The sequence below is a fragment of the Lagopus leucura genome, unplaced genomic scaffold (genome assembly GCF_019238085.1).
Source record: "Lagopus leucura isolate 7727_CA_CO unplaced genomic scaffold, USGS_WTPT01 Super-Scaffold_100159, whole genome shotgun sequence".
In the NCBI taxonomy this organism is placed as follows: domain Eukaryota; kingdom Metazoa; phylum Chordata; class Aves; order Galliformes; family Phasianidae; genus Lagopus; species Lagopus leucura.
Genome location: NW_024962335.1, coordinates 20,962,266 through 20,989,745, shown reverse-complemented (window position 1 = coordinate 20,989,745; position 27,480 = coordinate 20,962,266). Strand labels below are relative to the sequence as shown.

General features: G+C 39.0%; 1 protein-coding gene across 6 annotated transcripts in view; it reads left to right on the top strand.

Annotated features, from left to right (window-relative positions):
• Positions 1-27,480, top strand: part of FGD4 (FYVE, RhoGEF and PH domain containing 4) — a 110,961-nt gene that overhangs the window by 52,275 nt on the left and 31,206 nt on the right. For all 6 annotated transcript variants that reach the window (XM_042890212.1, XM_042890215.1, XM_042890213.1 and 3 more), the window contains exons 2-3: positions 19,517-19,681; positions 26,462-26,642. In XM_042890212.1, coding sequence (XP_042746146.1) covers positions 26,551-26,642 — 92 coding nt within the window. In that variant the 5' untranslated portion in view covers positions 19,517-19,681; positions 26,462-26,550. The remainder of the gene's footprint in view (positions 1-19,516; positions 19,682-26,461; positions 26,643-27,480) is intronic.

Here is a 27,480-nt window from a genome sequence, read left to right as displayed (position 1 = left end):
CTGGGGTAGAAAGGAAATGGGAGAAGGTTAGTAACAGTGTGGAACAACTGTATCTACCTTATAGGAGCCATGTAAAAGGTGCCTTTTAGTTGTTGCGGTTTTAAGTCTCTTCTTGGAGAGATACTTAAAGATCTGTCACAAAAAAAAAAAAAAGAGGGTGTGCTTTCAAGGTAGAGAGCGCTGATATTTTGGAATTCAGAAGTGCTTTCGCCAAGTTCTATACTAGAAGGCTCTTGGGTTACTGGTCATTCAGGTGGGACAAAAATCACTTTTTTTCCATCACCAGCTTGAAGAAACTTCATGTCATACTCTGATGCACTGTTCTCAGCAAAACTCTTCCAACACAGTGCTTGAAGTGGATCTGCGGTAGGAAGCCAGTTAAAGGCAGGCAGACTGAATGTTGGTCTGTGATTCACTGTCACATGAGCTGATTTGTTTCCAGGGGTGTGTGTCAGTGTGGAATGTTGCCCATGTAGCTCTTCAATACTTCGTTCAACTTTTCAGATTTCCTGAGTGCTCATGATCACATGACTTTCCTCAACTACAGCTTCATCAAATTCAGAATATTCCAAGAGGTAAATAATTTGTGCTTAGCTGCAAAGTGGGAGAAGTGCTAAGAGAGTTTGTAAAGTTTAGTTTCCAGAGTGCCTGGAGTTGGAAAACAGAGTAAATGTCCTGTATTTACTGCGAGATGTCTGTAAAAATGCTTTAGAACTGGAGTGTTGAAGTCCGATGATTTTGTGCTGAGAAAACTCAGTGTGGTAGAACGTCACTAATTTAGTGTGAACCAAACCCACAGTGGTTTTAGTTTGAATAGTTATTTTATTCGTATGTATTAAATGACATCAGCTATGCAGTGGTATGATTTTAATTACCTACTAATGAGAACATTTCATTTAACTAGCTATTCTCCATGCCCATTATCTGATTTTAAAGAAATTTAATAAAATTAACTTTATTCCTTAGTTTGTTTACTATAAAGTTCATAGGCATGTTTTAATGAAAGGTAAGACATAGCTGTGCCTCTTGACAATGTGCTGACAATTAATATGACGTTTGAGTGTAGGTTGTACTTTGTACTATCTCTCTGTTCTTGTGTAAGCAAAGCTGGATATAAAACTCATGTGAAACCAGGGGAATAGGTTAACAAGATGTCCCCATTGTATCTGTTCTAATCTTCCCTAAGTCCCCTTATCTGCTAGCTAGTCAAACAAAGATAAAACAATTAATCTTTTACCTTTTTTAAGATGGAGGAGCTTAGCATGTGTTTCGAAGTTATGTCTTGGAGATGCCTTCCTATCTGTTTTAACGTTGCTTCTTGAAATGAAATAAAATTCACAATTTCCTTCAACTTTGTAAAATTCTTTCTTTACTGGAGAAAATCAGTTGCTGTAGTTGCTCTTTTTGAGTTTGCTCTTTTTGCAAGTGATGGAGTTATTGAATGGGTAGAAGATGGGCCCTACGGAGCAGGTCAGAGCTCTGATCTGGTGTCTTCTGTGCTTTCCATCTCGGGGGTGTGCCTCTCACCTTAGACTTTTGAGGTATCAGCAGAACCTGACAGCTCAAATGTCATCCTTCCCACGCAGCTCGTGTGAAAGAGTTTGAAACAGTTGTGGTACCCACAAAAAGGAGAGTTGGTGGTTTTTTGCAGCACTGCTCTGATGACCCCTCACCTTTTCTTCCCTTATGGTGGTCAGTAACTCACATTTATATAATTGTTCTTGCTTTTAATATTATTTTGCAGCCATTTCTTTTAGTTTTCCAACCCACTGTGTTGCTTGTGTGAGTATGGAAAACTTTAATGCTGGATCCCATCTGCATTTAAAATCTGCCATCTACTTCTGTAACATACATTATCAGTGTCTGTCCTGGGTTAGAAAGGGTGCATCAGATTGTAGGAAGACTGGCAAAATCACTGGCAAGTGGACAAAACAGGCTGATGGGGAAAATGTGTTCTTTAAAATGTGGGAAACAAAGGAAAATGTTATCTTCTCTGCAAAGGCTTTTCTGGAGAGAAGCGGTGTTCTGTTGTAGGCTTCTTCCCTCTGGAAGCCCAAGTAAGGATGTGGTCTTTGAATTACTGGAGATGAACTTCGGAACAGACACATAACCATTGCATTGGGTTTCTTAATCTAGTCTCTTAGTCCGTTGTTTCATCAACTTTGTCATATAGTCACTTTTTGAGTTAATGGTGTATTGATGACCCAAGTTAGTGAAATCTGTGTCTTTAAAAGATCCTGGGACCCTAGGGTTACTGGCTAGGAGTGACAAGTATGACAAATTGCAGTTTCCACTTTTAGCTGTTAATAAAACACATGCCCACAACAAAAACAATACATGAGAGTCTGTGTCAAAGTGCTAAAAAAGGGTTCCATTTAGGTTTCATAGCTGTGTGCACAGAACTCGAGCCTCCTCGTCTTGAGAAGAAAAATGTGCCAAAGTTTTGAAGTCAGTAGGGAAAAACAGTTGTTTTCACTGGTTTTGGCAAAAATCCTTTTGCTCAACATCTGTAGTAGAAAGGAAATAATTAGCTGCCCTCATCCAGTGAGCTGTCTCTTCAGTGAAAAACAGATATTCATAACAGTGGATTGTTTTGCAAGTGCATTCCCTGTAACCCTTGGTAGTTGTCCTTCAAAGCAGTTCTGCAGAGGCTTGCTTGTGCATAGCCTTGAACATGAGGCTGAGGAGTGGATCTTGGAGGAAGGAGCTGCAGGGAGATATGGTTTGGAGCTGTGGTTGGAGCTGACCTCAGCTACAGTGAATGAAGAGCTGGTTGCTGTATTCTGATTCATATTATCCAAATTGATGGGGCTGGACTATAAATCCTAGTTTCTTTCTCCTCCTGGTATAACTGCGGGCCAGCCTGGGACCACGTGATAGGAGAGCTCACATGTGAGCAACAACAAAATGCTACTTGCTGTAACTTCTCTTTTCAGTCAGTCCTTTCACTTTTTGAACATTTGCATTTGCACAGTTCAGAATTCATTGTAATCTCTTTGTGTTGTACCCTTGGGCACAGGATCTAGTTTGTGCCATTTAAAAATTGATTTCAAGAGATTGCAGGGAGCTTTAATCTGTGCCAAATGGGATAGCATTTTTCATGAAAAGAAGAGTTTTCTGGTCACTGCATCAGCATCCTGCACATTGTGTTTACATTGTTCTAGGAATAAGTTTACATACACATTAAACAGGGAAAAATACTATTAGAAACATGCACGATGCTCTGTAAATGGAGAACAAAGTCCCAAGCACAGAATCACTACTTGTCCTTTAACCTTGACACTGCTTTATTTTCAAAGAGCAATGCAATTTATAGAGGCAAAACTTTCATAGCAGCAGCTGGGTCATTAGACAAAACAATTTACAGTCGTCCCTCCTCTCTCTCCTCCCTCTCCTCCCTTCTCCAGCAGTGTGTCGTTACATAAGCTGATTTCTTTGTTTTTCCTCTTTAATAGTGAGCAGGCTTTACTCCTTTCTCTGAGCTGACTGGCTTGCAAGCTTACGTTTTTCCTCTCAAAACAGGCTGGCCTTCAAAGAGGAGGAGCACAGTGTAATTGAAAGAGCTGGCCTGTAAACTGCCGGCGTACGCTGCAAGAAGCTCTTTCTGACAGCTCACAGTCGTGTAAATAGGATGCATGGGAGCGTGCCATAGGGTTATTACTGTTGTGAAAGCAATTCCTCGTGCAGTGTTACCGGAATAGATTAAAAAAATAATAATAATTTTTAAAAAATGTCTTCTGAACCAGGTAAGATTGAATGGGATGCTTCTGTTAAACCTTATCTCTTCAAGGCTTGGGGAATTTGGCCGGAGGCACGAGTCAGGTTTTCTAGAGGGGTGCCTTGTAGCAAATAAACATGTTAAAATCCAGCTGCTGTGAGGCAATACAACTGGAATGTGATGGTGTCTTTTTGCTCCTTTTCTGAGTAAATGAGATTGCAGTTGCTTGAGCTGCTTGCCCAGTAAATCTGCCACACGGGGAACTGTGTTACTTTTGGCTCATTCTGCAGTTGCTTTCACTAGCTAAAGACTTTCTAAAGCAAATCAGTTTTGTGATGTTTATTTCTACTTTTGACACATTTGCCAGGCTTATAGAGATCTCTTCATAGCTGCAAGGTTTCTATGGTGCACTTCTGTGAATCAGCAGTTGAAATCTCTCTCTTATTGTTTTAGCAAATAGGTGTACACTTCTGACATGCTTAGCTTTTCTTAGAGTGATCTTGCAATAATCCATTTAACTTGCACTTAGACTACTATTAATATACAGAATAGGATATTTTCTTATTCTTCTCGCACCCTTTGAAAGGTGTGAGGTTTTGCACTGCGAATGTGTTTCTAATTTCTAAGAATACTTTTGAAATTTCTGCCCTACATGTGAGTGCATTTTGCAGTTCTGAGAAAAGTTCAGCTTAGGGTAAGTTGAATTAGCAGGGCTTGTATTCAGCTCTAACAGCTACGTGTTTTTATTTCAGTTCTCCACAGAGCTACAGGTGAAATACGACTGTGGGAGGTTTGGGTTCAGCATGTTAGTTTCCCTCTGGAAAGCCTTCTGGGAGTGAATAGAGGAAATGAAATGATTGCATGGGTAAACTTAAGGGATTTGGTAGAGAAGCTTGGAGCAGATGCACGTAAATGCTCTCTGCTTCCTGACTTCATTGGTGGTGGGCATCTGATTTTTCATGCCTACAAAGAGCACTTGTTCTAAAATTTTATCCCGCTTCCTTATCTGTTTCATTACTCTTTTCCCTCTAGATATTGATGACCCCTTGACAGAATGGGAATCATACTTTTACTCTCGTTCTTTGTGTATCACTTTTCTGAAACCTGAGAAAATTGTACATATGGTTGTAGGAAGCTTTTTTTTATTCCCCTCCCCCCTAAATCTTAAGAACAGTTTTCTGGGATCTGTATGCGTATTCTCTTCCTGTAAATCCAACACATAACCCTGGTGGATTTTCAGGAAGCTCAATGGAGTGCCATGACTACTATTTCTGCTATTGCGACTTGTCCTTCTTTTTGCCCTTTGGTTTATATTTGGTGATTTCATCTGGCAGAGGCCTACACCATACTTACTTGTAACAGTGGCAGTCTGAATGTAAAGGACACTGGTCAAGCTGTGATCTCTGAGTATACCCAGAGATTGTGGCGTTTTTCAGGCAGTGTCTTTGCTTCAACTCTGATTATGAGTTATATTAAAGCAGTTAGGACAGTAGTGGACTGTCTTGGAAATACTTTGCTTGAAGGGCTAGCAGAAGGAGCTTCTAGCAGAAGGAGCTTCTAGCAGTTTGCTTTTAGAGCATGTAAGTATTTCATAGCATAACCTTTTCCAAATGGTATCAGGAGACCAAAGTACATAGACAGTATGCATAGAAAAGGTGATATGAAGTAGTTCCAGTCTGTGCAGGTTTGAAATCAAGCAAATATCCCTTGACATTCCTATATTGCATCAGAAAGACATCTGGAGTTACTGTTTCTGCTGTCTCTTGCTGGAGTGCTGTCTGCTTACAGTCAGAGGTAGGTGAGATGGAATCACTGAACCAGAAGGGATGCCTAGTCAGGGATGTAAATTCACACATCACTTTAATCACTTCTCCAGCAATGTCAAAAACATGCAGTTGAGAGCGTGTCCCATAGCCTAAGCAGAAGAATTCTTCAAAGTATTGAAGGCCAAATAGATGAATTTTGTAGAGCATACCTTTTCGCAAGCTCTGGTGTTTTGGAAGAAAGGATCTTTGTGGCTTTCTTCTTATTCACTATAAGGTGAAAGCATCACTGACAAACCGATCTCAGGCAAAGTGATTATGCAAAGTTCAATGACACTGTGACCCATAGAAGTCACCAGAGAGCTAGGTGTTCTCCTTAGCACCATCACTTCGCTTTGCTCTGCTACTGCAGCCCCCAGAGTCTTCTGCAAGTCTTTTCCATGCTAGGTGCTATGTAAACAGAGAAAGCCAGCCTGATGGTTTACGTCAGTGCTTGTAAACCTAGTGAAATTGTTGAGTCTTTACTAAAAATACGAACTAGCTATGGCATGCTTCTTTGCCCCTGTCCTTCCCGCCTGCTCTGTGCTTATGATCATTATAAGACAAAAGCATTAAAACCTTAAGGAGTGTAAATGTAGAGCCTGTGTTCCTAACAGTTGGACAGGCGATACTTGTCAGGGAGGAGAGCAGGCTGTTAGAAAGCACAATCTTTGCTTTATTTTGTTGTAAAAATATTTAACATATTGTGACTGCTCTCACTTGCTTGTGAAGAAGCCCGTACAAGAACAGCGTGTCACTTGGTTGGGAGGAGAGTGGAGAAAGGAAAAAGAAGGAGGGGAGCAACAACTGAGTAAGGTCATAAAAGGTGGAGAGGGCCTGGAGTGCTGCCAAAACTTGCACTGTGAAAGAAATGGAACGTTTAGTCTTAGACAAATGTTACGAGATTTATGTGGGTTGGTTTTTATGAGGATTAATTTAATAGATTTTGTTTGGAAGACTTTCTTCCCCAACAGCAAACTGGCAGGTTTTTCGTTTGTTTGTTTGGTTTGGTTTTAATGAATATTTTTATACTCTCTCCTGATGCTGTACACTGAGACTTAAAGGAAAATGATAAATATTGCATAGGAGTCCTTGTGGTAGGGCTGCAATTCTGTGAGCAGCTCACCTGATCAAATGGGAGAGTGCTGCCAAGGGGCTGCCCAGTCCTTCTTTTAGACTTTCTCAAGCCATTTCAGCTCACACACAGGAGAAAACGAGTATAATAAAAAGAGTGTATTGTTTTCTGCTGGGATTCCATTGGCCTGGAGTTAAATCCAAGAAGTATTAGAATTGGTAAGAAGTAAGTGGTGAGAATTCAGAGGATGGTGTGGGAACGAGGGGATAAAGTATCCTTGTCTTTTTTGGTCTGTCCAAAGACCATAAACATTTTCATTTTCAGAACGTGCACAAAGTGAAAAGTTGCATGGCCTTTAAATGTGCTGGACAGAACTTGAGCTCTTTTAAATTTGTATCTGTTCATGAAGTGCTGGTGGGCTTAATGTATTTTTTCTTCTGCATGACCTTTTCTTAAAGATTTCCTATCCATTTGCTCATTTGAAGATAGGGAAGTGATTTAAACAATCATCTGACTGTTGAACTTTTTGGAACAGAGTGGTAATATTCATCCCAGTCTTCATGAAGAAAAATACTGTAATTTTCCAAATTAAGTTTTATGAGATGACATTTTAAATTCATCATATACTTATTATTTTTTCAAATACATTTTAGATAGGATTCTGGAAAAGAGAAGATGGAGAAATAAATAAAATTGCTGTGAATTTGTTTATCTTGGCTATTTCATAGCATAAAATGTATGATGTTGAAGAGGTGATGGCACTGATGTGCAGGTCTGTTAAGCTGAAGGGAGCTCTGTGACCAGCAGCACAAGCATGAGTTATCTCTGGTAGTGTCAGGCTAAGGCTCTATTCCCCATTTGGATTCCAGGCAATATGCATTCTTCCATAGGGATAATTAGAAACTGGTAAGTTAGCATTATGATCTGTCTTCTTCTGTAGGCAAGATGCCACATACAAACTGTCATGATTGTGGTAGGTTCTGAGGAGATTGCACAAGGAAGGTCCTTCTTAAATAATTTCAAGAAGGCCCTAAGTGTACTTCAACCAGGCTTTTCATGGCTATTCTTACTTTTTTTTTTCCCCCCCCTAACCAGGTCAAAAGCAGGAAGTGCTTGAATTCTTGTGAAGTGTCCAGCTTTGGGTTCTTTATATTTCTGTTTTGGTTCAGTGAGCCATTCCCAGGGAGCTGCTTGTTTTTCTCTGTCTTGTAGATGATGGTTGTTAATTACTTGGCGAGGAAGACTGGAGTGCTCCAGGAGGCTGACAGCGGGCTGTGTGCCCCTCGCACAGGGGAGGAAAAGCATTCTCAGCTGAACAGCTGGAGCAGCATGCAGCTGCACTGCTGGTACTTATTTATGGGACTGCAGCCACATGTTTCACTCCATCCTCCCTTTGTCCTTTATCAAGTGCACAGTTTTAAGCATATTTTTAACCTTTCAAATAACGGAAAGTGTGCCTGGTATCCTGTTGTGGTGCTATTGTGCAGTTATCACCCTGCAGCCTGCTCTTTAATTACAGCATATTATTTCAAGTCTTGACTCACGTATTTTTAAAGAAGAGATTTTTGATTTTTGTTCCCTCTCCCTCCTGTTTCCTCCAACTGTAATGTCTGAGAAGTGATTCAGTAGAATTAACATTATCTAGTGGCTACTTTCCTCTGAGAAAGGAGCTTTGTTTTCCTTTCACATTTGCGTCCTTGCACAAGCTCCAGTGCATCTAAGGTGAATGAAAGAATGCGGAGGAGAGCTAGTTGCTGCTATTTTTCTACTGGGATTACATTGTTGATGGCTTAACCTTTCCAGACTGCATCCTGAAGCTAGATGCATGCCAGTACTGGTGCAAAGAAAGCGCTGGCAGCAGGCAGCTGGGAGGGAGGGGAGTGGGTAGAACAACTCATATCCAAGCAGGCTGGCTCTGGGATGGTTTTGGGCTGTCTCATCTGGCTTGACACACTGTGACCGCCTCAGCAGCTGGATATGGGAAGTACTTCCTGTCAGGGATAATTTTATTGGCTGGTATAGAATTAATGGACTTCTGTTTGGATCTTTGGCCGTTCTGCATTTCAGACAAAATACATATGTATTTATACCTTTAAATTGCTTGAATGCTGTTAGCGTGTATGCTTATAAACATGTGCTCAGATCTTCAGAAATAATAGATGCTAGTTATACTTTGAACCTACTGTAATTAGACTGTTTTTTTTTTTCCTGTGGGTCTGTGGTGTTCAGCATCCTGTTTCTAAAAATGTTTTCTGAGTAATTAATCCCTTAGAAACAGAACTAGCTGAATTTCTCTCAAAGCATATGTATGTTTTCTAAAATAACTCTAAGTTGAGATTAATATGAAATAACTGCACAGATAACTGGGCAGAGTAGAAGATGAAATCTCTGTGACTGAATTGCTAGAGAAGTCTTCTCAAGGAGGGTACATGATAAAAATGGTAGAATTTATATTTAGATCATAGTTAGAATCATAGAATCCTTAGAGCTGGAAGGGACTTCTAAAGGCCATCTACTTCAACAACCCTGCAACGAACAGGGACACCACAGCTAGATCAGGTTGCCCAGGGCCTGATCCAGCCTTGCCTTGAAAGTCATCAGGAGCAGGGCATCAACCGCAACACTACATAACCTGTTCCAGCTCCTCACCACTGTCACTGTAAAATATTTTTTCCGTATATCCAACCTAAATCTCCCCTCTTTGAGCTAGAAACCATTTCCCCTTGCTCTATCACAAAAAGGCCTGCTAAAATGTCCGTCCCTTTCTTTCCTGTAGCTCCTTTTAGACACTTCTGCTATCAGGTCGCCTTGCAGCCTTCTCCTCTCCAGGCTGAATAGCCCGAGCTCTCTGTCTGTCCTTGTAGGAGAGGTGTTCCACTCTGTGGATTGTTTCTGTGGCCCTTTTCTGGATGTGCTCCAGCAAGTCTATGTCAATCCTGTATTGAGGACTTTAGATCTGAATGCAGTATTCCAGAGCAGATCTCTCCAGTGCAGAGCAGAGGGGCAGGATCACCTCCCTCACCCTGCTGGCCAGCCTCTCATCTTTTGATGCAAACTATTTATCTTAAAAAAAAACCAAACTATTAATATTTGTCAAAAATCTAAATAATACTATTTCGTAATGGCTTGTAATTTACAGAAGGGGAAGACTTTTTCATTCTCTGAGTTTGTTATTGCTCTTGCAGAATATTTCAGTGTACAATCTTGAAAACTTCCAATGGTCTGTAGAAAATACAGATATCTGCATTTTTTCCTAACGTGACCCCAGTGCTGTAAGTGCTGTCCTTCATGTGAAGCGTTGGACTGTGCTGCTTAGCACAGCATCATGCTGGTTATCTTACATATGGTAACAGGAGGAAAATGTACCAGCTGGCAGAGGCTAGGCAGATCAAGCAAAAGAAACGTTTAGGGCTCAATGTTGCAATCCTCATTCAGACAAGTGATTCTTCAGTGATCAGTGAATCTGCATATGCAAATGGGGCATCTTATTAAGTAAGAGCTCAGGATATTTTAAAAAAATTAATGATTGCCATCTGTGTAGAATATGCTGATATCAGTTGAAAAGTCAGCAAAAAAATGTTACAGCTTAGTAAAGCAATTGCTGAGGAGACATTTCTCATCTCACAGTTCTGCAAAGAAAGATAAAAGGAAAAAACACTTCAGGGAAAACTCAGCAGAGATGCTTCTTGCTAACCTGTTGTGCAGGCAGAGTTCATGAAAATGGCTATTAATACAGAAGGAACTTGAGAAAGGCACACAAACCTTACTCAGCCCCTTCCTTACACAAACCTTACCCAGCCCCATCAAATACATGGGAAGTTGTAAAAAGATCACAAGAACAGGGATGGAAGGAAATGACCTTTAGAAAATGCTCACCAACTTTACCACAGTCGCTACAGGGAAGAGGTGGAAGCATGCAGTCAGTAAGTTCCCAGGACTGTAAAATATAACTGTGTGAGGAATTTCAATCTCGGTGTTGCTGTCATGTGTTGTGGGACTAGCAAAAGACCGTAGTAACAAGGAGAGAGAAACTGCCTAAAATTACCTGAGGTAGAGATGAGACAGTAACAGCAGTATAGCGGAATGTGGTTTCAGGATCAACTTATTCTGCATTAACCTGGGCTGATGAAATCGATGCAGATTAATAAATATGATTTCTTTTTTGATGTGTTGGGTTTTTTTTTTTTTTGTTTTTTTTTTTTTTTTGGTTTTTTTTTTTTGGTGTTCACTTGTGGTTGTCAGAAACTTTGGAAACCCTTGAATCTTAGAGATAACCTTTAAGACAAGAAAAAAAAAAATAGGGCCCACACTGCATAGACAAATATTCATACTATTTTCTGAAAATCAGATGATAAAAGAGTCTCTACACTGCTACATATTTTAAAGGTAAAAGAACACTGCTTTATGTTTTCTGAATGGATTTTGGACTTGATCCCATGTTCAAATAGAAAGTGAAAGCAAGAGTTTGAGGGATTGTTTCATAATACAGTCTGTGTATGTATGTGAAAGAGCAGTTCCTGATTCCTGTAAACAGAATTTATTTTGTTCCAAGCTCTGACTGAAGTTATACATTTTTCTGGAGTTTGCTGAAGAGTTGCTTCTCTCTGATAGTTGATTTATAATCGTTATCAGCAAAACCAGTGTCTGTAAGTAAATGTGACTCATAAGGACCTTAATGAAGCACATTCTGTGGTTTTGACCGAGGACTTCAGTTGCAAGCTGCTCCTCTGAAACCACAAGCTGTGCATCAGCAGCTTATTCTAAACCAATGGCATCCAGTCCAGGGAGTCCCAGAGTTGGTTACTTCTGCCTTCTCCCTCCAGCATTTCTGCTCTCTTTTGGAAGAAAGAGCAACAGATGCAGGTGTCTGGGGTCCTGCCTTCTGGAGCAGCTGCTCGGTCAGTAGCACAGCTCATGGACTTGCTACCTCCCATCCCTCTGATAGGGGAAGTCAGAGGAATAGAAAACCACAGCAGGCCAGGAGAAAGGTTTTAATGTTATCTCAGTGACTTGCAGCTTCTACAACCTTCCATCCCTGCGGCCATCAGTAACCTCAGCTCTAGCAGTCCTCCATTCCTAAGGTGCCTCAGCATCATTTTCATCAGTGGTATCCCCTAGTGACTGGGCAGTTAGACAGCAGAAGCATTGCTAGATTGTAGATAATGTTAGGAGAGTAGTGGTCCAGCAGGGAAAAGGTGCAGAAGGTGATGACTGCAAATGCTCATTCTCAGGGTTCTCATTTTTGGAAGCCACTCACTGTTTCTTTTACTGCTGTATTTTACACAAGGAGTTAGCATTGCTACTTGGACTTCTATCAAATTAACTTTTATTTTAAAGACTCTGCATGCTGAAAGTGGTTTTCTTGGCTTGCTTTGCATTCCCTTTCCTCTTGTTGCACCTCCGCATTCCTTATTTCAGAACATGTCCTTCTAATGAGGTTATATTGGAATCCCTGCATGTTGTATGAAGAAACTGTAATTTTTTTTCTGAAGAAATCAAATGGCTATTTCCTGGACTGAGCCCAGAAATGAAGTCTTGTACAGTGCCTTTCATTTTATTGGAAGAGCACCAGCAGTGAAAGTTACGTTATTGTGCTAATCCAAAATTTAGACAAATGTTAAGAGAGAGAGAGCCCCATTAATTGCTTGCTTATTCCTTTTACTAAAACCGCAGCAGATGCACAGGCCTGCTTTCATGGAAACTGCTTTAGATCAGAGCTCAAAGAACAGAGATCACAGCCAGACAGGGAGGCAGATCTACATCATGCTGAGTCTATCTGCGTTAGCCAGTGCTGGCAGAGCATCTGTATGGAATGTGAAATTCACCATTCAGCCCTTTAATTTGCGTGATATGCAGCATAGTGAGACTGAGATCGGGAGATTGTTGATGTTAAATCTTACTTCTTACATTTAGTGCTTCCTTTTAAAGGTCAGGCTCTAGATTCTTAGAGCAGGTGACCTATTAGAATGTGATGGCATTGATAGTTAATAGCCTGGCAATTATGAGCTGTTTAATAGGCAGTTACTGTAAGTACCTGTATAATCAATGAACACACAAGTGTTATAATTGAGAAATAGCAGGTCATTACACCAAAAAAGAGTAGAGAGCTTCCCCTTGTCCTGGACTTGCTGGAAAACTCCAAAAGGAGAGATCTAGGGAAAGAGATCCTTCCCTACTGATAGTCAGCTCTTAAATGTGTTCTAGGAGAGGTGGAGCCAGGCAGAATTGCCTTCACCTGTGCTCCTGTGGCTGACTCATTGCTTGCCTCAGGTGATCAAACAGAGGTTCAGGCCGTGATTCAGCAGTTCCCATACAGCACCCTGTTAGTCTAAAACTAAAAAAAAAAGTACTGTGGGAAAGACACATTGTTTCTCCCAACCAGAACAAGCATAAAATGTAAGAAAGCACAGGAAAGGCACTGAGGAGTGCTTGAGTCTCATCAACACCCACAAACTACACCAGTGCAATAACATGTCTTAGACCAAGCTGGTATGGGTGTGTACCTGCTTTGAATTGGGTTCTATTGTGAACACTCTGTATAAGCCACTTCAGTGAATCAGAAGTGGAATTATTTCAAAAGTCAAGTAAGTTTTTCTCATTAGAATACTGTTTTTGTGTGTTGCATGGTTGAACTTGCCGAAGTTTGTTTCTGTTCTCCTGTATTACTGCTCATCTGGTTGTAAGAGGCTGATGTACTTGGTGTTGTGCATACTGTAACGTGAGCTAATTCAAGCTAGAAAGAAGCTGAATAGTTTCTGATTCCCGAAAAGTATTGTGTGGCAAGTATGAGGGCTGCCTCCTATTTTGTTATGTTGGCCCACAATATCAGAGATGGGTGTTGGTGATATGGCAGTAGAGGTTGAAGCTTCCTGACAACATCTGTTACATTTTGTAGCTGTGTGACAGATGGCAGCAGAATGGCAGTATGACCAAATGGCATCTGACATGGAAGCGTATATGAAGAAAAGGTGTGTCATTGAATTCCTCCATGAGGAAAAAATAGCACCCAATGACATTTGCTGATGCTTGCTGAACAATTCTGAGACAAAACAGTGGTTGTGAGCACAGTGAGGCGGCGGGTGGTGCATTTCAGCAATGATGCCGTTGTAGCAGCTGTGAAGCAGTGGGTCACTGAAATGCAAAGGCTAATGGTGGTGCCCGTGTTGAAAAAAAAGCGTGTTTTGTAGCTGAGAATTTGCTCAGTCAAACAATGTTATTGTGCTCTTTGTATCTGTTTTAGTACAGATGGAAATAAATAGGAGGTATTACTTTTGGAGTGACCTATATATTTGGCGTCCAAGTTTTAAGTTCAGTAAGGATTCATCTCTTCAATTTCTTCATCAAATATTGTGAAGCATTCAGAGTTTATTAAGCAATACCAATACTTTTTTTTGCTATCTACAAGTAATACTTGTAGACTGATTTTCTCTTTGCAATAAATACTGTGAAAGTAGTAGTTAATCCTGGGAATGTCTCCATGCAGTGATATCAGAAATAAAAGCCTTAGTCTTGGAAAGTAATCTACATTTTTCTGTTGAACTTAGGATATTTCTTTTGCCTTTGTCTGGAGAACCGCTTTGCAAGAAAAATCTCTGTATTTTTCTATTTTGCAAGCATATATATCTGAACAACTCCTTTACTAAAACCTGATCTGTGTCCTAAGTTTTGCCAAGATTCCACTCTGCAAAGATAACTCTAAACCTTCTGATACTCAACCTTTATTATTTTTGACCAGCACCATATTGCAGAAAGAAAACACTTCTTCAACTCAACAGCCCTTCTGACTTCAGCTCAAGTTGTTTTTCTCTAACATTGTGTTATTAACCATCATTACAGCAGTAGCTCATCACAATAAATACTGACGTTTAACCTTTAGAGCTCATCAGCTCAGTACAGGATATTAATATGAAATTTTTGTCCAGTTCTAAAGCTGCAAAGCATTTACAACTCTATCATCACTTTGATGAGAAAGGAGAAAATGTATCCAAACTCATATGTGTAATTACTTTGAGAGGATAGCATTCAATAGAATTTGGCAAAAGGTTGTTTTTTGTTTTTGTTTCATGAGAGTAACTTAGACCTCCAGACTTCCTACTTTCTTCCATACTCCTAATGTACATAGTTTGGGTTAGTCTAAGCAGTTGTTCCTAAAACATGTTTGGGTGTGCAGTTAGTAGCATACATCTCGTTGTCTGGTATGTGTTCCTCACAAAGAGGACAAACCCATGAGTAGTAGGTACCACGTAAGTTCTTAGAAAATTATTTTTGAGGGCAGGTTTGGGCACAGCTGTGGGTAAAATCCATGGTCTGATTTACTAGATTTCCTGCTCAGGCCTCAACAAATTATTATAAGTTCCTGTGCAAGAGTTCTCTAGCTGCCTTCTTGTCTGTATTCAGAAAACTGCTCGTCTTCATACTGTCCTTGCTACAGTTCCGCAAGTGCTTAGTGAACAAGTGAAGGGTTGAATGAATCTGTTTTAGTATTAGTGCTACTTAGCGCTATTTTGAACTGACCAGGAGATTGTAAGACAAGATTACTGTGGCTAAACTGATGTTTTTGTTACAAGTTCAGTAGGGGGAATATTAGCTGCACCTCCATATGTGATGAGGGTGAGTAGCAAGGGTGAAGCTTTGCCTTGATGCTGCATGAGAAAGTGTGGCAATATTACATCAAGGATATGGCAGCTATCCTGAGAACTTAACACACTGGTTGCATATATAGTTACATCATTTGAAAAGAAATAAACCTGATTTTGAGACTTAAATTTGCCTCCAAACAGTCACAGGAGAATAACCCTTTCCCTCATAGGCTAGGGTTACATACAGAAGTGCTGCATTTCTTTCGTTCAGAATGTAAGAGTAAGATCACAGTGGAAGTAAAAAATTAAGTGGTGATGGATAAGTACAGATGGTAGGAGTAAAACAGATATGACAGAAAATCTAATGGTGTTTAGCCTGTCTTAGTGAAGCTGGGACTGCTGATAGAGGACCTATGCAATATCAAAATATTAGTTTAATCTCTTGTAAAAACAAATCAGCAATTTTTTCATGTTACTGGCATTTCAAGCTGGCTAAATATTCATGGCTTCCAGTTACTTTTAATTAAAATGCTCTGGAAAATTAGATAATGCTTCTTAGCTTCAAACATCTTCCAGTTTTCTTGCAAATTATGATGAAAACAATTAAGTGCTTATCAAATTTGGAGTGTTTATCTTTTCTGCCAGTTATTTATTACCTCTGCTTTATCACTTGCATTCTTGCTTGAACCCATTAAAAAGTTTTAAAATCTCTCCCTTCTCTTCACTTCAGGGTATCTAATCATTCCCAATTACAAGAGGCAGAATTAGTGAAGTATTGGTGAACGAACACAGGAATCGGCTAGTATTTTGTTGCTCATTGCATTTCTGAGTTCAATCAATATCTCAGTCATTGTAACACATATAACCACAGCAACACGTGAGTGCTTCTTTAATCAGATCAGAATCAACTACAGTAGGAACCTATTTCAGCTCAGCAGAATCTGTAAGCTTTTGCAGCATGTCTGGCATTTTATATATGTAATTGGATTTTAAGTTGCGCTTACAACTTTGTTGTTGCACTTCTAAAGTGTAGACTGTCTTACTTAAATGCTTGCTTAAATGGACAGAATTGGACAGCCCTACTGAAATATGAATGAGCTTTAACAAGATGAAGCGCTGGTCCTGCATTGGAACAGGCTGCCCAGGGAGGAGATGGAGTCACCATCACTGGAGGTGTTCAAGAAACATGTAGATTGTAGATATGGCATAAAGGGGCATGGTAGGTGGGCATGGTGTGGGGATAGGTTGGTGTTTGAACTAAATCTTTTTAACTGTACTCATCTTTTCCAACATCTATGATTCTATGAAATGCAGGCCACTGCTTGTGGAGCATTTGGTGTTTTTTGTATGCACTGAAATCAAGGTATTTGGAACTTTGCTTATAATATACTTCCAAGCCTTTGCTACTAGATGCATATCTGTAGTGAATATTCCTGTATTTTTGACAATTCTTTTTTGCCTACATCACCTGGAAGGTATTAACTTTCACTGACAAGAAACCAGGATTTAGATTGCCAGGGATGTTAATGCTTTTTGTCCAAAGAATGTAACTTCTTGATTTTGCTTAGAAGCACATTGTAGCTAGATTACCTTTTTCCATTCCAGCTTTCCATGTGAAGGAAGCTGAACATATTTTATTTATCCTGTTATGGCTATATTACTCTTCAAAATTGTTTGATTTGAGGATGTGAGATGGTTAACAGAATTACAAGTTCAGAATGTGTCTTAAATGTTTGTGGTGTGTCAGTCTGTAGCAAATATGCCTTCTAGATAGAGTGAATTGCTCGTATAATGGCTCACACAAACAAGAGTGAATTGAAGATAGTAAGTAAGGGCTGTTAAAGAAGGCCAGCTGTATTCCTGCCTCTTCCCTTATGCCAGCTAGCAGTGCTGGAGTGGCCATGGGTTCACTGACCCCATCTGTGTAATCCATCTTACTGTTGTATCATTTCTACTGCTTGTCTCACTGTGTAGTTGTACAAGTGCTGGTGCTCCCCTCCAAGCCTGGGGTGGGAAGTAGCCAGGAGAGGAAACCAGACTAAATGGTGACAAGGTGAGAAGCAGAGAACGGAATTGCCCTCTTTAGCAACTCTTTAGCTCTGTATCTGATTGTGAGTGTTAACTTAAAACAAGACAAAGCACTGTGATAAGTTTGTGTATGGAAAGAATATTCCCATTCTGACCCTGGCAGTACCTTGCTTTCTTAGAGAATCTTTTCAATAAATTACAAAGGTACAATTCTGATGGAGATTTCCAGCTTTGGCCTGGACAGTTAGCAATGCCCTTTTTACTGATCTGCAGTTGTAGAGCTTGAAGTCCTGAAGAAGTGTGTTATCTGTCAAATCTACAGTCTGAACAGTTTTCATAAAGCTCTAGGATGTCATGCAGAGTTAAAGCCTGATCTGAATGTAGATTTCTAACATATGTTCAATTGCCTACACAATGTGTGGGATGTACTGATCCTGCCAGGAGTTGTTGTTTCTTAAAATTGTTTCTAAATTGGAGATTTCCAAGTTAAAGTGTGAGCAGTTACAATATGATATGGGATTCTGTGGTGGAGAGAAATTCAACTCTTTGATGAGCATCAGGAGGACTTGCTCCTACATGGCTTGTGCCATCTCCTTTGTCTGTCCAAGAAATTTCAGTACTCCACTCTATGTAGAGAGGCAGGAATGGCACTTCAGGTGAATCCTCATGAAATGAGGAAAGATCTGGGACAGAGTTCCTATTGCTATAGTACAAGATGGCGTTTTGTGTATGGAGATACCCAAGGAAACAGAGCTGAAGAATTTCTGCCTGAGATCATGGGTGTCTGAGAAGTGTCCACATGCAGTGGGCCTCATTAAATAATTATTCTGGCACCAGCCACCTTTACTTTCGGGAGATGGCATTGCTTACTGAATGATGGAAGAGGGAGTGATGCCATGTTGCAGCCACAGATGTCCTGTGCATGTTGTGATATGAGTACCAGCGCCTTGGCTGGGTGGGTTGTTGATCTCAGCAAAAACTTCCGCAAGTCTCTGTGTTTGCAAAAGCAGCTTCTTGGTGCAGTGCTACTTCAGCGTTTAAAAAGAAATTAAGCTTCTAAGAAATAAAACATAAGTACTTTAAAATATTGTTGCAATCTACATGGTGCTGAAGAGCCTTTAAACAGTGGTAAGCAATAGCTCTGGAATCTCTTTCCGCTGCTTTTTAATGAGTGTGCTTGGCTGTTGCTGGGAATGGCTTGATATAATGGATTTTGCCTTGGGATAGGAAGATGCATTAGATCAGTGCTTCCAGACTCTGCAGATCAGTTGTTTAGAAGACAGAAGAGGATTGCCTTATGAAATGAATGGTTGGCTGGGTTTTGAATTTGTTTTTTTTTGGAAATGAGTAAACAAAACCCCGACTATACTTGCATTTCTGTCAATAGAAGCAAGCAAAGATAAAGATAAAAATGATGGCAAAGGAAAATAATAAATGTAAGTGTTCGAAGTCTACCATAGTTGTTTGGTTTTTTTTAATGAAAATAATCAAGGCAACACTGCAATAAATGAGAAGTGGATGTTTCTCCCATCCCTTGTTCCTCCCCACAAACAAAGTTGTGGGTTTATTTGAGTTAGAGATGAAGGAATATTAACTTAATTGAGATATCAAGTTCCTTCACAGTAGTATTTTAAACCTTTTAATTACATTTAGAATGAAAAACTTCCACACACACACACATCCAAAAGTGCATAGTCTAGGCCCATGTGAGTACATTCTAATACATGCTTTTACTACAATTTCTGTCATTCAGATATATTTTCCTTTATTTGTTCATCCAGTTTTCTTACAAATGGCATCGTATTAGCCTTCTCAGGTAAAATAAACTCCACTCTGCTAAGACAAAATGAAATAGAAATGTCAACTGTCTTTTTGCTTTGCTTTCATTTTTAATGGTGTAATTAGTAGCTCTTGAAAAGAAAGAAAAAGAAACGTTTTGAATGTACAGTATTTTGTGAATACTCTGAGTACACAAATTGAATGGCTGAACAAAAATGCTATTTTTTCAGTGGTTCTTCTCCTAAACAAGCCTGTTGATAATAAAGATAGCAAGAAGTCAGTTAGAGATCGTAAGCTTTCTCTAGAATAACCTGGGATAGGTTTTTATATATTTTTTTATATATACTGAGATTTAAACAATGTAATGCATCTCAGTGGAAGGCAGTCTCTGTTTTTACAATGGGATGCTTCAAAGTGAAGACAAGCATTCTAATTTTCTCTGTAGGGAGGCAGTAGCACTTAATATACGTGTATATAATCATTTTACCATGCATTTAATTCTGTTTCTAACTCACTTTTTGAATATATTTTTCAGGCAACAGCGTCTGTACGAAATCCTTAATATTGTCTAGATCTTGTCCAGCAAGTGCCACAACCAGGCTAGTTGAGCAGAATGTACACAATGAAGCGGCTCAGGGAATAAATGGAAGTGTGCCAGTCAAACAGTCCCCACGTTCAGCCTCAAATCCAAAGCCACAAGGTAAGTAGTCTGAAATACTTTGGTGAGGTAATTTGTGCTTCAGCTCATGCTTTCATAGAAATTGAACATTTTGAAAGAACTGTGCTTCTCACAGAGAAAACAGTGGGGTAAAAGATGGCCGCAGAAATACAAATGTCCTGTGAATGTTTTGAATCTGATAAATTAATATTTCACTGAAAAAGGTTCTTAGAAGAAAGGTTAGGCTTAGTAACTACTGTGGTTTTAAAAAGAACAACTGGTATAGATATACCTCTGTACTTGCATCACAATTGTCTAGCAATCTGCTGTGTGCTTACTGCCAGGTAAATAATGTGAAATTCTTTCTGTGCCCAAGATGTGAGAACACATGTAAGTCTCTTGTTTGTATTAAGCTATTGTCTGGCTGACTTCATGACAGGAAGGAAATTCAGAACTTCTGGGATTGCAGCTAAGTTCATCTGCAGTCTTCTAGTGGGACAATGTGTAAAGAGATGAGAACTCAGCACTTGACTTGCACAGTAAAAGCTCTCCAGTATGTCTGCAGAGTAGTTGATTTCCCTTCTTCCTGTACATAAATAGTATTTTTAATATTACAAGGTGGATAGATTTCTGACCTACACATCGAGATTATATATCTAAACCTCAAACAATTCTTATCTGGTCTCCTGAATAATACTGATGATTCTGCTGAGGTTGGTCATAACAAAGGGCCTATATGTTCTGGAAATCTTGAATTCTAGTCTGGTGTCTTTTAGGAGTGATGTACAGTAGAAGCTTCATTCATCTCAAAAGGTAAAAAAGAGACAGTTTTGAAGACTAATATGATGGTTCTACTCAACAAATTGGATTCTGAGACACAGTGCTGATATGGTGTAAGCTAGAGACTTACAGAAAACTGGGTCACATCTAAGTCATGTATAGAGATGAAAATTATGTAGAACTTTCACGTAGGGGATAAAAATATCTGTCTATCAATCTGTGGGAAAATTCATCTTGAAAAAGTTTGTATTAGTTCTTAATTCATCTTAAAGGAGGGAAAGAAATTTTGCTGGGGTGCCAGAAAAGCTTTGTTTACTTATAGTGAATGAAAGCAAAATAAATGTGTATTTCTTGTTCTTTTTGTTTTTATTAAACCTTTGATATAACGTTTCAGTCTAATGAACAATACTGGCAGTTATATATAAACACCGCTTATCTGAAGTGGTCTTTCTGACCATTTCCCAGGGCTCTTAAAAGCAGTTACCTAAACATAAGTTAGTAAAGGAGCACATGCTTTTCCCAATAAAAATATTTTAAAAGAAAATTGGGCAATGAATGAAAAGACTTAAACTTTTCAAAACTAAAACCAGTCCACTTACTGTAAGTTTTAGCTGTTAGATAAATTAGAAGCTGGAAAATATTGGACCATATTCATTCATTCAAGTCTTTATGCTGCTTTTGTTGCTGTTCTGTAGCCATGACTATTTTGTTCATCAAAAAGCAATGTAGGTAGAAATCATGCAGTAGACTAAGAAATGCAGCTGCTGAGATTTTATACAATAATAATTAGTTTGTGCGTGCCCTGTTCCTGGGTCTGTGCCTTTCCTTGGTTGTCCCTACTAAGGGCGTGCAGCATATCAAAGTTATAGATAGTATTTTGTGAACACTTTGAATATACAGATTGAATGGCTGAACAAAAATGCTACTTTTTCAATGGTTCTTCTCCAGAGCAAACCTGTTGGTAATAAAGATAGCAAGAAAACAGTTACTATAGAGTATTTATTAGCATTTTGTTTAATTGAAGCAAAGCAAAACAGACCAAATGAAACCAGCTTTTCGGAGAACAAAAAAAAATCAAAGGTGTTTTTTTTTCTTCTTTTTTTTTTTAACAATTATTTAGGTACAATTGCACAGCAATTTCAGTTTTATATTAGCAAGAAATGATTTTCCAAATTGTTGTTCTATTCATGCAAATACTAAATATCATTTTGTAATACAAGGAAATAAGATTACAGACCTGAATTGCAATGCCCATATGTTTGATTGTAGATGAACTGCAAAATGGTTTTCAAAACATTGTATACAATCAAAATGAGAGAAATAAAGACCACTTTGCATTATAAGCAAAGTATGGGCATTTTTAATAAGGTTGACTTCTACATAGAGGAAGAATTTCCAAAATCTTGCACTTGAAGTGAACTGCAGACTCTGACCTTGTTTTGGCCTCTACTTGGTTACTGAGAAGTAGTTTGAAAACAGATCACTTGTGGCAGTTAGAGCAAGTGAATACATTTCTGCAGAGAATCCAATATGAAATTCTTTATTTTATTTTTTTTTTTTTTCCTGGCATTTAGAGGAGAAAACAAACTAGCTGTGTGATACGCTGACAATGAAAGAGCAATTTTTGTTCCTTAATAATTCCTTCCATCAACAATTTAGCAATTCACGTGTTGAAATTCTTTGAGTGTTGGTTGTTTTGTGAAAGTCTGCAAATTTGGAGCAAAGACAGAGAATGAATAACAATTGGTGATGAAGTTTAGCAAGGAAACTGTGTCTGCAGAGAAGTGCAGTCTGTAGCAGCTGTGACATAAGGTGCTTTGCCATCGCTTCCCTATGGTGTGTTGCCTGATAAAAGGACTGATCCAGACTGGAGGTAGTCAGTGGAAAGAGCAAAATATGCTAATGTCTTCTGAGGCAAATGTGATGTGTGAGAAATGAAACAAACTGCTAAAAAAAAAAATAAAATGAAATTTGCACTTACAAATACTTGGGCAATGATCAGAACCTAACTATAGCAGGCTGCATGTGGAGTGACGTGAACAAAGTAATTGTTTTTCCTATATTCTTCTATTTCCTATGTTTAGAACCTCTTGTATGGGTTTTATATGATGTCCAATTACTAAGTATTAGGCACTAAAAGTACTGTCTGTAGCTGCCAGTTTTATTGTGGGGTGGAAAATATGTTGAAATGTTAACGCTTCCTTAAAGCAGAGAAGTGACTTGTCAGTTGAAGACTGCAACTGCATCAGTTTAGATTTTTTTAATGAGCACTGAAGAGTACTTGTGAATCTCTTACTGATGCCAGAGACATGTTTGTTAGTGCTGGAGATGATGTGCCACTTCAGAAGATGGCCTGCTCTGTTCTATTATGAAATGGCATAGACATATCTCCAGCACTTAGTTAACTGAAACCAACTGCTGTAGTACATCTACTCAGGAGCATCAGTCCTGCCCTCCTTTCTCAAATAATTATAAATTTATCCATGTTTTTTGAGGTATTCAGTGTCCTGGGCCCATAAAAGCTGAAAACCTCTCACAGGTCTGCAGTGTAGACTATTTCTCTCGCAAATGAAACTTCTACAGTTAAAGGTGAACTGAATTGAATCTGAGAGCTGTTTCTGGCTAGATTTCTCAAAATATACAGTGATTTAAGAAACCTGTAGCAATATCTCTCTTAGCAACAAAAATGCTCGATCTCAAATATTATTTACAGAAAGAGGATAAATGAGAGAAGAAAGCACGCTTGATTATAATTGACCTTATTTCTTACTATGTAATTGAAAGATATTTGTTACATAAAAAAGTGGAAATGCATATCCTAAATAAGAGCTGTCTTTTTTACCATCTTCTGCTGAGCCTAGGTTACTGGTTACTTTGTACTTTTCTTGCTGGTGTCAGTCTTTGGCGTCTGTCCAGTTGCACTTATTTGGTCCACATGTAAGTGACAGAGCATGAAAAAGACAATGCAGGATGATTGAGACAGAATAGCTGCAATTACTTATCACAGAAACTTTTGGCTTTGTATTTTCACTAAATTAAAATTTAACAGCATTTTAACCATCATAGTTTAAATGCATAGAGGGGTAATGAATAGGTGTTTTCCAAGAGAAGTGATAAATGGCTTTTGATAACATACCTTGACACCGGCTGAAGCTGTTGCACCTATTTGGTGCAACATTTAGGTGTGTCTAAAATTACCTTCCATTTCCTTATGCGTGTACAGAGTTGAATGCATGTTAGGGACTACAACTTAAACCTTAATTGCACATTTTGGCTAGCATGTTACAGTAGTAGCTACCTGAATATACTGAAGGGTTTTCTCTAGGCAGAATATGCTGTTCAGACTTCCTAATAAGCTCAAAATTCTACAGCAGAGAGACAAGAGTATTTATAGACTTGAACAGAGCTCTGTATTATACAGTGTATTACAATGCTCCAGTCTTCTCTCATTTTTTTTCTTTAAGATCCTTGCCGTGTGCACACTGAAAAATAATCTGATTAAAACAAAGCACTTCAGAAGTACATTGAGGGAAGTATTAATGCAATTTGTTTTCCATAATCCCTGTTAACAATGTTGACCTTACAGAAGGGTTACAAGGGCTTTTTATACTACTGATGCTTTTCTTTTCCTTGATCTTGTGACTGTCTTTTTCCCACTGCTCTATTTCTAAAACCAACAGCAGCTATAGCAGCAGCTGATTAGGGGGAAATCCTGCCTGATAGATGGTAATAGAAAAACAAAAAGAATATAACTTAAACTCAGGATTTGATATGGCTGTTTGGTTTGTGGTTCTCTTCTGAAGATCTCAAAGGAATTTTCAATATACTGGTGTAATCCAGTTTGACTGGAGGTTCCTTGTGCTTGCAGTACTGAATTGCTATTACTTTGGTGGTTCTTTTCTTTCCTTTTTTTTATTAGTAATGGATACAAAAGTGTGCAGCCCTTCTATGGAATGTCTTAGAATTTAATTTTTGTCCCAGTGGATTCGGTGCAAAAATAGCTTTGAACTAATTCTTTCTCCTTAATTAGTAGATGTGAACTCCCTCAAGTTTAGTAGTTTTAATAGATCCTTGTGTGGATATGAATTCTTGTGAGATGTACGAAAGAACTGATATAAGAGTCCATCAAGTAAGAACACACAGAACCACAGGCCCTGCCCAGTGTATTGCAAGAGCCAGAAGCCAGTCCACTGCTGATCAGTAAATCCACCCGATGTCCTGTTTCCCATCTGTCTCCCACCCTGAGGGAATGGCAATGCCTACACTCAGTTACGTGGCCTGCTTTTCCCAGGCCGCTTGTCTCGCGTTTTTCAGCTGTCCCGCTGCCTTTGTCAGTGCAGTAACCTATTCAGCACTTTGACAGCTCGGTGATGCTCGTTGCCCTAATTCTGCCAGGAGTTCTCAGGGCTCCCTAGGAAGACAGAGTGTAGGAGAAACTGCTCCACAATATTGCAGCTGCAGCTGAACAAATGCACACAGCTCCATCAGAAAGGCTTCTGTTGGCATACTGCAGCACTTAGACAATTTTATGTTCTGCTTGTTTCGGTATTGCTTTGTAACTATTTGAAAATAACAACACTTTCAGTTTTGTTTCTGCACTGCATCCTTTTCCAGACTTCCTTTTTCATTGTGTTAACAAATACAAAGAAAGTTGGAAAGAAACAAAGATACACGCGCTTACATTAAAGCATTTGAACTATAATGTTTTCCTTTCACAGCATCACAGAATGGCCCAGTTTGGAAGGGATCTCAAGGATCATGAATCTCCAACCCCCCCTGCCACAGGCAGGGCCACCAACTTCCACATTTAATATTAGACCAGGCAGCTCAGGGCCCCATCCAACCTGGCCTTGAACACCTTTCTTCTCTCTCATTTGTAGTTAATACAGTTGAAATGTGTTACATTAATTTCTTCATTGTGCCTCTCATGATACTTTTCAGAATGCAGCTATCACTGCAGTCTCTAAGTACAATTTGGTTATTGGAAGCACTGACAAATATTGCTTCCTATAAATTTAATCTAAGATATGGATGAAAAGTCATCCTAAATCAAGCATTCCATCAACATCATACGTCCATGTCATAATCTGTGATAGTATATTTGCAATAACCTTTTTTATTACCACTTTCAAATTTTGGTTGGCAGGGTTTAACCTAACTCCTATGGTGCATAGGTATTACAGGCTAGGTCAGGAAGCTTATCTTGGGTCAGTGATACGACAGATATGGCCTTTTCACATCCATCTGTTGAGCATCCTTTATCAGTGCTAATTCTGCTGCCATGTGAGATCATACCTGCTGGGGGGAAGTTGCAAGCTCTGCAACGCACCTCTGTGCTGCCTGTGGAGCTCAAGGAGCTGTTACTGCCACAGGCAATGACTTGTCTTCTAGTCACAGAATCACAGAATTGTCTTCTAGTCATTACCCTGTTAAACAAGGGCTGATTGTTAACAATGTAACAAGAGTTTATAGTCAAGATACCTGAAAAGAAGAAAGAAAAAAATATTTTGGGGGACTCAGATTTTCAGCAGTATACACAGACAAAGATTGAAGCTGAAGGCAAATCTTTCTTTTCCACTGACAATCATTTTTGAAGTAGTGAGGGAGAAGATAATGAGGGAACCAGAGTGGAGCAGCAGTTTAAGTCTCTCCTGAGGAAAGATTCGTGACTTCCACAACATGGTTGGATCTTATGCTCAGTGCTTTTTTAGGATAAAATCTGCATTTGTGGAGGCCACATATGAGTTTACTACAGAACACCAAAGGGGAAAAAGAAAAAGAAAATGGAAGGGAGAGTGATCCTAATACTTTAGCTTCAGTAGCATGTGGTTTGGCTTTTATATAATTTAATAATATAAGAAGATGCTTGATACAACACAGCACATAAAAGCTTACATGAAGTTCCTGAATTCATAAAGCAATTTAAAGCTAGGTACATCAAATAAATAGTTACTGTGATAACTTCTTACGCTAAAGATCTCATGTTTTCTGACAGTTTAAAGAAACAATTGCCAACTGGCTGATCACTCTTACTGTTTGCAGTGCCTCCAAAGCCACTTCATCTGCAGAAGCTATCACCTGTTACATACCAAACCTCTAGGCATAAAGCTTTATCAAGTTCGAAGCCAAGAATGGAGGAAGATACACCTACTCCTGTTTCTAGTGTCACAAAAGAAAAGTCCAGTAAAGTGTCAGATCTCATCCACCGTTTTGAGGGATGCAGGTATGTGATGTAATTTTAATTGTTTCGTGGTTCTGTAGGAAGAAGGATATTGTGGTAGTGCTCAAACCTGTCTCTGCCAGAGGAGCTGACGACAAAACAGCATGTTTTGAAACGATGCAGTTGTGTATTTGGTCTGCACAGGCCTGTTCATTTTAATGAGGCGCCAATCTGAATTTTGCTTTTAAGCAAGCAAATAACAGAAAAACAAAAACCAACCCCAAAACACACGCTACTTGCAGCATTTTTAAAACATCCTGGAAAACATCAGCAATTTGATTTTGGAATGAAACTTTTGAGTGAATCCTAAATTCTTTTGTTCTTGCAGGAAAAAAACAAAAAAAAAAAAAAACAAAAAAAAAACACCCACATTTCTCTATTTACCTATAAAAAGGAAAGTCCTGACTTGCCTTTTATACTGACCTAAAGTCTTCAGATTATTCATGTGAAGCAAGTTAGATGTACTGATGTGGCATGTATCCATGAAACTGTTTGCATTGTAGTACTTGGTGATCTTAGTCAAATGTATGAATCTTCCTTACTTTTTATACTACATTTTACAAGAAAGACTTGGAGAAACACGAGATACAGTTAGTTCACAAAGTAGTACTTCTTGTGTGCCTTTTAATTGGATGCATATGACAAGGATTATAAGCTCTGAAACAGAAGTTCTGAATACATCTGTTCTGTATAAAGAGAGTGACGTTCCAGAAATCCCATGACAGAGAAACAGTTCAGGAAACAGTCCAGTGGCACTGGAGTTTTACAAGTATTGGACATTGCTTCATTCTGTTTCTTCGGGATACCGATGTTTTGAGGCTCATACAGGGCTGAATGTGTG